Below are 11,757 nucleotides of genomic sequence, written 5' to 3' on the forward strand. Positions count from 1 at the left end.
TTTTGAGACAGAGTCTCACTCCATCACCAGGTGCCAGGCTGCAGTGGCATGACCTCAGCTCACTGCAACCTCTGCCTCCCAGGTTCAAGCAATTCTGCTGCCTCAGCCTCCCAAGTAGCTGGGACTACAGGCATGCACCACCAAGCCCAGCTAAATCTTTTGCATTTTTAGTAGAGACGGGGTTTCACCATGTTGGCCAGGATGGTCTCGATCTCTTGACCTTGTGATCCACCCGCCTTGGCCTCCCAAAGTGCTGGGATTACAGGCGTGAGCCACCGCGCCCGGCCTATTGTTTGTTTTCTATTTTGAGATAGAGTCTCACTCAGGTGACTAGCCTGAAGTGCAATGGTGCATCCTTGGCTCACTGCAATCTCTACCTCTCAGATTCAAGAGATTCTCCTGCCTCAGCCTAGCTGGGATTCTAGGTGCACACCACCATGCCTAACTAATTCTTTTGTATTTTTAGTAAAGACAGGGTTTCACCATGACCAGGCTGGTCTCAAACTCCTGACATCAGGTGATCTGCCTGCCTCAGACTCCCGATGTGCTGGGATTACAGACATGAGCCACCGCACCCCGCCATGCCACATTTTCTTTATCCAGTCTGTCGCTGATGCGCAGTTGGGTTGATTCCATGCCTTTACTATTGAGAACAGTACTGCAATGAACACACTCATACACGTATATTTATAATAGAGTGATTTATATTCCTTTGGGTATATACCCAGTGATGGGATTGCTGGGTCAAATGGTATTTCTGCTTCTAGATCTTTGAGGAATCACTACACTGTCTTCCACAATGGTTGACCTAATTTACATTTCCACCAAGAGAATAAAAGCATTCCTATTTCTCTGCAACCTCACCAGCATCTGTTGTTTCTTGACTTTTTAATAATTGCCATTCTAACTGGCGTGAGATGGTATCTCATTGCGGTTTTGATTTGCATTCCTCTAATGGTCAGTGATAAGTTTTTTTGCATATGTTTGTTGGCTACATAAATGTCTTCTTCTGAGAAGTGTCTGTTTATGTCCTTTGCTCACTTTTTACTGGAATTTTTATTGTAAATTTGGTTAAGTTCCTTATAGACTTTGGATATTAGACCTTTGTCACATGGATAGATTGCAAATATTTTCTCCCATTCTGTAGGTGGTCTATTAGTGCTGATGATAGTTTCTCTTGCTGTGCAGAAGCTCTTTAGTTTAATTAGATCCCATTTGTCAATTTTTGCTTCTGTGGCAATTGCTTTCGGCATTTTTGTCTTGAAATCTTTGCCTGCGCCTCTGTCCTCAATAGTATTGCTCAAATTTTCTTCTAGGATTTGTATAGTCTTGGAGTTTACATTTAAGTCTGTAATCTGTATCTTGAGTTAATTTTTGTATAAGGTATAAAGAAGGGGTCCAATTTCAATTTTTTGCATATGGCTAGACAGTTCTCCCAGCACCATTTATTAAATAGGGAATCCTTTCCCCATTGCTTGTTTTTGTCAGGTTCATTGAAGATCAAATGTGCAGTTTTATTTCTGAGTTCTATATTCTGTTCCTTTGGTCTACATGTCTGTTTTTGTACCAGTACCAAGCCATTTCGGTTAATGTAGCCTTGTAATATAGTTTGAAGTTGGATAGTATGATGCCTCCAACTTTGTTCTTTTTGCTTAGGATTGTCTTGGCTATACTTTTTTGGTTCCTTATGAATTTTAAAATAGCTTTTTCTAATTCTGCGAAGAATGTCAATGGTAGTTTAAAGAAAATAGCATTGAATCTATAAATTACTTTAGGCAATATGTCCTTTTTCATAATGTGGATTCTTCCCATCCATGAGCATGTAATGTTTTTCCATTTCTTTGTGGCCTCTCTGGTTTCCTGAGCAGTGGTTTGTAGTTCTACTTGAAGAGGTCCTTCACTTCCCTTGTTAGCTATATTCGTAGGTATTTTATTATTTTGGTAGCAATTATGAATGGAAGTTCATTCATGATTTAGCTTCTGCTTGTCTCTTGTTGGTATATAGGAATGCCTGTGATTTTTGCACATTGATTTTGTATCCTGAGACTTTGCTAAAGTTGCTTCTCAGCTTCAGAAACTTCTGGGATGAGACAATGAGGCTTTCTAGATGTAGAATCATGTCATCTGCAAACAAAGATAATTTGACTTCCTCTCTTCTATTTGAATATGCTTTATGTCTTTCTCTTGGCTGATTTCCCTGACCAGAACTTCCAATACTGTGTTGAATAGGAGTGGTGAGAGAGGGCATCATTGTCTTGTGCCAGTTTTCAAAAGGAATGTTTCCAGGTTTTGCCCATTCAATATGATACTGGCTGTGGGTTTGTCATATATGGCTATTATTATTTTGAGGTATGTTCCTTCAATGTGTAGTTTATTGAGAGTTTTTAACAAGAAAGGACATTGAATTTTATCAAAGGCCTTTTCTGCATCTATCAAGATAATCATGTGACTTTTGTCTTTAGTTCTGTTTGTATGATTAATTACATTTATTAATTTGCAGATGTTGAACCAACCTTGCAACTTGAATATGGTGGATAAGTTTTTTGATGTGCTGCTGGATTTGACTTAACAGTATTTTCTGAGGATTTTCGCGTCGATGTTCATCAGGAATATTGGTCTACGGTTTTCACTTTTTGTTGTATGTCTCCCAGGTTTTGGTATCAGGATAATGCTGGCCTCATAAAATGAGTTATGAAGGAGTCCCTCTTTTTCATGTTTTTGGAATAGTTTCAGAAGAAGTGGTAACAGCTCCTCTTTGTACCTCTAGTAGAATTTAGCTATAAAGCTGTCTTGTCCTGGGCTTTTTTTGGTTGGTAAGCTATTTATTACTAACTCCATTTCAGAACTCATTATTGGTCTATTCAGTGATTCGACTTCTTTCTGGGTCAGTCTTGGAAGGGTGTATGCATCCAGGAATTTATCCGTTTCTTCTAGATTTTGCAATTCATTTCCATAGAGGTGTTTATAGTATCCTTTGATGGTTGTTTGTATTTCTGTGGGGTCAATGGTGATATCTCCTTTATCATTTCTGATTGTGTCTATTTGATTCTTCTCTCTTTTCTTCTTTATTAGTCTAGTTATCAGTCTATTTATTAATTTCAAAAAAACAGCTTGTGGGTTTATTGATTTTTTAAAGAGTTTTTCATGTCTCTATCTCCTTCAGTACCATTCTGATGTTATTTCTCGTCTTCTGCTAGCTTTGGGATTCATTTGCTCTTGATTCTCTAGTTCTTTTAGTTTTAGAGAGTCAATTTTAGCTTTTTAATGTGGGCATTTAGTTCTACAAATTTCCCTCCTAACACTGCTTTAGCTGCATTTCAGAGATTCTGGTAGATTGACTCTTTGTTCCCTAGTTTTAAAGAACTTCTTGATTTCTGCCTTAGTTTCATTATTTACCCAGGAGTCATTGAGAAGCAGTTCGTTGAATTTTCACGTAGTTGTGTGGTTTGGGGTGAGTTTTTTAACCTTTAGTTCTAATTTGATTATACCATTGTCTTGAGAGTTTGTTATAATTTCGGTTTTCATATGCTGAGGAGTGTATTGCTTCCAATTATCTGATCAATTTTAGATTAAGTGCCACGTAGTGCTGAGAAGAATGTATATTCTGTTGTTTTGGGTTGGAGAATTCTGTAGATATCTATCAGTCCACTTGATCCACAGCTGAGTTCAGGGCCTAAATATCTTTGTTAATGTTCTGTCTTGATGATCTTATATTGCAAATGAGGTCTCCCACTATTACTGTGTGGGAGTCTAAGTCTCTCATAGATCTCTTAAGAACTTGGTTTATGAATCTGAGTTCTCCTGTACTGGGTTTTTATGTTTAGAACAGTTAGCTCTTCTTGCTGAATTGAACCCTTTACCATTATGTAACACCCTCGTTTTTTTTTTGTTGTTGTTGTTGTTGTTGTTTTCTTTTTTGGTTTAAAGTCTGTTTTGTCAGAAACTAGGATTACAGCCCCGGTTTTTTCTGTTTTCCATTTGCTTGGTAAATTTTCCTCCATACCTTTATTTTGAGCCTGTGTGTGTCCTTACACACAAGATGGGTCTCTTGAATACAGCACACCAATGGATCTTGACTCTGTATCCTGCCATTCTGTGTCTTTTATTAGGGCATTTAGTCCATTTATATTTAAGGTTAATATTGTTATGTATGAATTTGATCCTGTCATCATGATGCTAGCTGGCTATTTTGCAGACAGGTTTATGTAGTTGCTTCATAATGTCATTGGCCTGTGAACTTCAGAGTGTTTTTGTAGTGGCTAGTAACAGTTTTTCCTTTCCACATTTAGTATTTCCTTCAGGAGCTCTGGTAAGGCAGGCCTGGTGGTGAAGAATTCCCTCAGCATTTGCTTGACTGTAAAGGATTTTATTTCTCCTTCACATATAAAACTTAATTTAGCCAAATATGAAATTCTGGGTTGGAAACTCTTATTTCAGAATGTTGAATATTGGCCCCCAATCTCTTCTAGATTGTAGGGTTTCTGCTGAGAGGCCCACTGTTTGTCTGATGGGCTTCCCTTTGTAGGTGACCTGGCCTTTCTCTTTGACAGCGCTTAACATGTTTTTCTTTCATTTTGACCTTGGATAATCTGATGATTAAGTGTTGTTGGGTTGACTTCATGGAGTATCTTACTGAAGTTCTCCAGATTTCCTGAATTTGAATGTCAGTCTGTCTTGTTAGGTTGGGGAAGTTCTCCTGGATGATATCCTGCAGTATATTTCCCAACTTGGTTCCATTCTCCCCATCTCTTTCAGGTATTCCAGTCAGTCATAGGTTTAGTCTTTTTAAATAACCCCACATTTTTCAGAGGTTTTGTTCATTCCTTTCCATTTTTTTTTTCTCTATCATGTTTGCCTGTCTTATTTCAGCAAGATATTCTTCACGTCAGATTCCTTCCTGTGCTTGGTTTATTGGGCTACTGACACTTGTGATTGCACCATGAAGTTCTCATGTTGTGTTTTTCAGCTCCATCAGGTCATTTATGTTTCTCTTTAAACTTGTATTCTGGTTAGCAGCTTCTGTAATGTTTTATCATTGTTCTTAGCTTTTTTGCATTGGGTTAGAACATGCTCCTTTAGCTCAGTGAAGTTCATTATTGCCTACCTGCTGAAGCCTACTTCTGTCAATTCATCCATCTCAGCTTCAGCCCAGTTCTGTACCCTTACTGAGGAGGTGCTGCAATCATTTGGAGGAGAAGAAACACTCTGGCTTTTTGAGTTTTCAGCATTTTTCCATTGATTCTTTCTTATCGTTGTGGGCTTATCTTCCTTTGATCTTTGGGGCTGCTAACCTTTGGATGGGGTTTTTTGTGGAGTCTTTTTTATTGATGTTGGTGGTGGTGGTGTTTGCTTTTTTCTTAACATCAGGACCCTCTTCTGTAGGGCTGCTGCAGTTTTCTGGGGTTCCACACAATTTTTGCCTAGGTTCTTCCCCAACCCTCTATCACAAGTGGAGGCTGCAAAACAGCAAAGATGGCAGCCTGCTCCTTCCTCTAGGAGCTCTGTCCCAGAGGGGCACCGACCTGATGCCAGCCGGAATACTCCTATATGAGGTGTCTGGTGACCCTTGTTGGGAGGTCTTACCCAGACAGGAGGAACAAGATCAGGGACCTGCTTAAAGAAACAGTCTAGCTGCCCCTTGATAGAACAGGTGTGCTGAAATGGGATGAATCCCCCTTGCCCAGACTGTCCAGGCTCTCCAAAGCCAGCTGCCAGGAAAGACTAAATAGGATATACTACAGAGACTGCAGCTGCCCCTCCCCACAAGGGGCTCTGTCCCAGGAAGACCAGAGTTCTGTCCATAAATCCTTGGCTGGAGTTTCTGAAATTCCCATGGGGAGGCCCTGCCCAGTGATAAGGGATGGATCAGGGTCCCACTAAAAGAAGCAGTCTGGCCACAATCTGCCACGCCCACTGTGCAGCACTGTGGGGAATTCCTCCCTGTACAAAACACTCAGTTTCTTTGGTACTAGTAGAAGAAAACAGCCAACTGGAGCTGCAGAGATGGCACCTACCCCTTCCCCCATAAATTCAGTCATATTAGGTAGTCTCCAGCCTGCTGCTGCTGGCCAGCAGGGATTCCAAGCCAGTGGGTCTTAGTGAGGTTCCACAGGAGTGAGGCTCACTGAATAATGCTGCTTGGCTCCCTGGCTTCAGCCCCATTCCTACAGGAAGGGACAATCTGCCTCATCAGAATTCCCAGGGCTGGGGTATGCAAAACAACTCCTGTGTCCGAGTGCCTTCCCAGGTGGCTGCATGCCTTAGTGGCTGCCAATCTAAGTGGCCTCTGAGAGCCTGCACAGCTCTGTGCTCGGGATCTGAGACCCTGGTGGTATGGGCTCAAGAGGGAAACTCCTGATCCACGAGTTGCAAGGATCTGTGGGAAAAGCGTAGTTTCCTGGTCAGGGCAACACACACTCATTCATTGCCTCCTTTGGCTGGGGGAGGGAGCTCTTCCTGCCCTATGCCACTGCCAGGTGGGCCATCATCACCCCCCTGCTTTCCCTCACTTTCTGTAGGTTGCACCAACCACCCAGTCAGTCCCAGTGAGAGAACCTGGATACCTTATTTGAATGTGAATTCACTTGCCATTTTCATTCTTCTCAGTGAGAACCACAGAACACAGCTGCTTCTAATCAGCCATCTTCGGCTAGTGTTCTAAGAATGCCTTGTTATTAGAACACATTCAATGAACCACATAGGGGTAAAGAGGCATCATGTCCAAACTGTACTCTTAAATGATTTAATAAAAATAATAATATCAATATATGGGGAGAAAAAATGATACAACAAATGTGATAAAATGTTAACACCTGCAGGATCTGAGTAAAGGTTAGAATTATTATTCTTTTTTTTTTCCTTTTTTTTCTTTCATACCAGTGATCTCTGTACTTTGGGAAGAATTATTATTATTATTGTAAGTTTTTATTTAAGTCTGAAACTATTTTAACATATTAAATTATTTTTTTAAAAGAAACATCTAACTGCAAACAATGAATGAATTAGATGTAATATGGTCATATGGTTAAATCTGGAAAATATAACAGTAAGCAAAAACCCAAGAAACATATATACCAGATAATATTAAATGTTAAAATCATTTTAAAAAATTATTATTCATATATATTTATTAATATGTAATGAAGGTTTAATATATATTGTGGCAAAAGGAGAGGAATAAAGACAGGAGAATTGTGCAAACATTGTAATAACACATTTCTTTTAAAATAAAGCTAATTCCAACGTGATGAAATTTTAACATGTGTTTTATCTGTGTGATGGTTACATAGGGATATACTATTATTTTCATACTATCTATGTGTTTGATACATGTTATAATTAAAAGATTTTAAGAAAAAAGATGTTAATGGCTCAAAGGATCTAAAACCCCCAAAACTTCCCAGTGTACCTACTGCCACAAACCAAATGGTTTTTGAAGGTGCTTAAGTCTAAGCCCAAAGATGGAGTCATATGCCAACAAATAACTATAGAATATTGGGAATAAAGGTCAAGATCAATACTGAGAATGCCTCTTCTTTACCCAAGATGTCTCCTTAAGCCTTTCCTTAAACCTATGCTTACTTTTAGAATTTTCCTAACTAGAATTAGTTCTTCTATATCTCATTGAAGTATAAAAATACCATTGGTTCAAAGTACTATGATTTCTGTCTTATAATTGAGTAAAACCAGACATACCATCTATATTCATTGTCTATATTCATGGATAACACATACATTTCAATTGTCTGAATGAAATCTTGACAACTCTGGTCAGGCTTGAAATTTAAACTCTAGATGAGATGAATTAGCTATATTATAATTGATATTTCAGTCAGAGAAAAGCACCTTATCATTTTTTTAAAATAATCATTTCTGGAATAAATGATGTTTACATTCTCAGATTCCAATTCTTTTAAAAAAATGTTCTTTTTTCTTTTCAAATTCAGAAAAAGAATTTCTATGTATTACTTACGATTATACATTGTGGCAGAGACTCCTAGCAATTTACACCCATTTCTTCTTCTTCTGAGATACATAGACTATATTTTCCAGCCTCCTTGGCAGTTAAGTATGGCCATGTGACTGGCTATAACTCCAAGCCTGGCCTACAAAAACTTCCAACACATAATTCCCCATCCTCTACTACCAGCTGGATAGGGATGACAACAAATCCCTAGAGGATGACAGAAACACAAATGGAATAATCCTGTGTCCCTGAATCCCTACATGAAGGAAAGTCACTTAACAAGAAATGTCACATGAATGAGGAAAAAGAATTCTACTGTATTAAGCCACTAAAATTGGGGAGCCTATTTGTTACCACAGTTCATGTTACATTAACTAAAACATGTAATCACTTTCTTTTAGAGAAATAAGCCAGAAAAAAAAAGAAACCCACATATAAATCATAAACAATTTTCCAATTGTCAATATGAAATGCATTATACTTACAAATTGAGGTTTGTAATATGCTGGACCAAGTGTATTGTCACTAGCAGGTGGAAGACGTTTTATAATACTGCCATCATCATTAAGATGATAACCATATGACTTTCCATAAGAAGGAATTGAAGGAACATCAACATTTCTGGTAAGTGCAGGTGTGCTTGAAATTTTCTACAAGGAAACATTTTATATTATTTATTTAAAGTTAAGAGGAAGGTGAATGAAGAACCAAATATTAAACTTTACTAAAAGGCAACTATTAAATATTGATTTAATGAGTTTCATAATATAAAACAAAAATGTTTGTTTTGTTACTATTTTTTGAGATAGGGTCTCACTCTGTCACCCAGGTTGGAGTACAGTGGTACAATCTCCGCTCACTGCAACCTCTGTCTCCAGGGTTCAAGCGATTCTGCCCCCGAACTCAGCCTCTCAAGTAGCTGGGACTACAAGGCATTTGCCACTATGCCTGACTAATTTTTGTATTTTTAGTAGAGATAGGGTTTCACCATGTTGGCCAGGCTGGTCTCGAACTGTTGGTCTCAAATGATCTGCCAGCCTCAGCCTCCCAAAGTGCTGGGATTATAGACATGAGCCACTGTGCCCAGCCAAAAATGTTTGTTTTGTAAAAGTAATTTAAAGAAGTCAATTCAAGTCTGTCTTGCTTTATCCTATAAACCAAGAGAATACACTACTATTAAATTAAGAATAGAATAGAATAGATAACTATTAAAGTCATCAAAAGAAGCAAGGATTCTCTCTCGTTTGGATCAGTTATTTATCTTGCTTAGGAAAGCCATCATTACTGATTCTAAAAACAGGCAATCCTATTCACATCAACAATCATGCTATTATACTATCTGCTGTGCAAAAACAAACTTTATATTTTTCAGTAACACTTTCTGGCTTCATTTCTTCCCAGTTCCTGACTTTTGTTTCCATGTTTCCTGAGTCTTGTATAAATATCCTAAGTATGCAAGCTATACAGCAGGAAAGTGTCTATGATATAATGCTAAATGGAAATAGCAAAATATAAAAGTGAATTATGAATATAGCAAAGTTATGTGAAATTATAAATAAATGTATAAAGTCACCTACATATATAATTTAATGCCAAAAAAAGCTATGTAAAAATTCACCAACATGGTGAAACCCCATCTCTAAATTAATGTTAGAATCAGAAGTTTTAGGGTGATTATCCTTTTATCAAAATTTGCTTTAATGTAAAATATTTTAAAACTTCAATAAAAACAGGAAGGTGTAACATATATTACAAATATTAATATAAAATATATCAAATAAAAGTATTGGCATTTAAAGGATTTAGTTATTAGGCAACTGAAATTACTAAGAATATAATGACTCCTATAGTTTCTGTATGAATAAATTAATGCTATAGTTCCATGTTCACATGCCCATATACAATTTTGTTAGAAACATACTATTACTGGCAGAATTTTCCTTTTTTTTTTTCTTTTTTGAGACAGAGTTTTTGCTCTTGTTGCCCAGGCTGGAGTGCAGTGGTATGATCTCGGCTCACTGAAACCTCTGCCTCAGAGGTTCAGGCAATTCTCCTAGCTCAGTCTCTTGAGTAGCTGTGATTATAGGCACACAACACCACACCTGGCTAATTTTTTTTGTATTTTTTGTAGCGATGGGGTTTCACCATGTTGGCCAAGCTGGTCTCAAACTCCTGACCTCAGGTGATCCCTGAGGCCTCCCAAAGTGCTGAGATTACAGGCATGAGCCACTGTGCCTGGCCATTTTTCTTTTTTATTACAATTTTTTGGGGTGCAGGAGGCAGAGTCTCACTGTGTTCCCCACGCTGGAGTACAGTAGCATGATCTTGGCTCACTGCAACCTCTGCCTCCCGTGTTCATGTGATTCTCATGCCCCAGCCTCCCAAGTAGCTGGGATTACAGGTGTATGCCACCCAGCCTGGCTAATCTTTGTATTTTTTTAAGTAGGGACAGGGTTTCGTCATGTTGGCCAGGTTGGTCTCAAACTCCTGGCCTCAAGTGATCTGCCTGCCCCAGCCTCCCAAAGTGCTGAAATTAGAGGTGTAAGCCACCACACCCAGCCAGAATTTTATTTTTTATCAATTAAAGACAATCATTAAGTAGTTTCAGTAATACCTATGAGATTAATTACCAAATTAAGAAATCATTTAATGGCTTTCCCTCCTTTCAGTACATTCAAAAATATTTGTGTGATGTTAAGACTTTCCAAAATATAACCCCTACCTCCATTCTCTACTATAACTCTCCCTTAGCTTCTGTACTCCAAACATTCCAAAGAACTTTGTTCTTTCCTGGAATATAGCACGCTACCAAACACTTCAGTGTCTTTATTCATGTGGTTTTTACCGCACATGAATAAAGTGGGGAAAAAATATTTTTCCTATTCTTTTTAACTACTTGACGAATCCTTCTTCAAGATCACGTTCAATTTGTTTCCCCTATTCCCTCCAAAGACTCTCTACCTTGAGCTACTAGTAACACTGGATTATAGCTCTAAGATAGCATTTCATTAATAGTATTGCACCAAATTTCATTCATTATTTCCCCATTAAAATTATAAATCTCAGGAAGCAAAAATTTTCTCTATGTATTACCAACATCTAGCATTATGTATGGCCACACAGTCACCTCAAAGTAAATGAGCATTTGCTTTGTCCCCACACACAAAATATCTGATATTTAAATATGCTTACAAAGTTTAACCTCATTGTCATTGCACTGATATTATTCAGCTAAGTACTTGGCCTTAAAATATGTCCTCCTAAACAAAAAACTATTAAAATGTAATAGCTACATGAAGAAGTTATGGCAAGAGAAGGGAACCACTCTAAATAGTGACTAAATCTGCTTGATCATATTATTTATTTCAAAGAGGTAGCCTTTGATGTAAAAATTATTAATTATCTATCACCCAATACCTTTCCAAACATGCCACATAATAATCTTCTGTACAAATTCTTCACTCCAGTTAAAATAACCTTCTTACTACCTTCCATGAAAATCTCACTTCTGCCAGACGCAGTGGCTCACACCTGTAATCCCAGAGCTTTGGGAGGTTGAGGCAGGCAGATCACCTGAGTTCAGGCATTTGAGAACAGCCTGGCCAACATGGTGAAACCCCGTCTCTACCAAAACCACAAAAATTAGCTAGGCATGGTGGCAGACACCTGTAATCCCAGCTACTTGGGAGGCTCACACAGGAGAATCACTTAAACCCAGGAGGCAGAGGTTGCAGTGAGCTGAGATCGTGCAATTGCATTCCAGCCTAGGGGATAAGAGTGAGACTTCATCT

At 38.3% G+C, this 11,757-nt stretch overlaps 1 protein-coding gene across 3 annotated transcripts in view; it reads right to left on the minus strand.

The window, feature by feature from the left end:
- The window catches only part of STPG2 (sperm tail PG-rich repeat containing 2), a 45,984-nt gene that overhangs the window by 20,989 nt on the left and 13,238 nt on the right, over window positions 1-11,757 (minus strand). For 2 of the 3 annotated variants that reach the window (XM_037743431.1, XM_017542429.2), the window contains one exon: window positions 8,452-8,616. In XM_037743431.1, coding sequence (XP_037599359.1) covers window positions 8,452-8,616 — 165 coding nt within the window. Of the gene's footprint in view, window positions 1-7,166; window positions 8,174-8,451; window positions 8,617-11,757 lie in introns of those variants that run through there. The other variant, XM_037743430.1, reaches the window with a different exon arrangement.

The sequence above is a fragment of the Cebus imitator genome, unplaced genomic scaffold, assembly GCF_001604975.1.
Source record: "Cebus imitator isolate Cc_AM_T3 unplaced genomic scaffold, Cebus_imitator-1.0 Scaffold144, whole genome shotgun sequence".
Lineage (NCBI taxonomy): Eukaryota > Metazoa > Chordata > Mammalia > Primates > Cebidae > Cebus > Cebus imitator.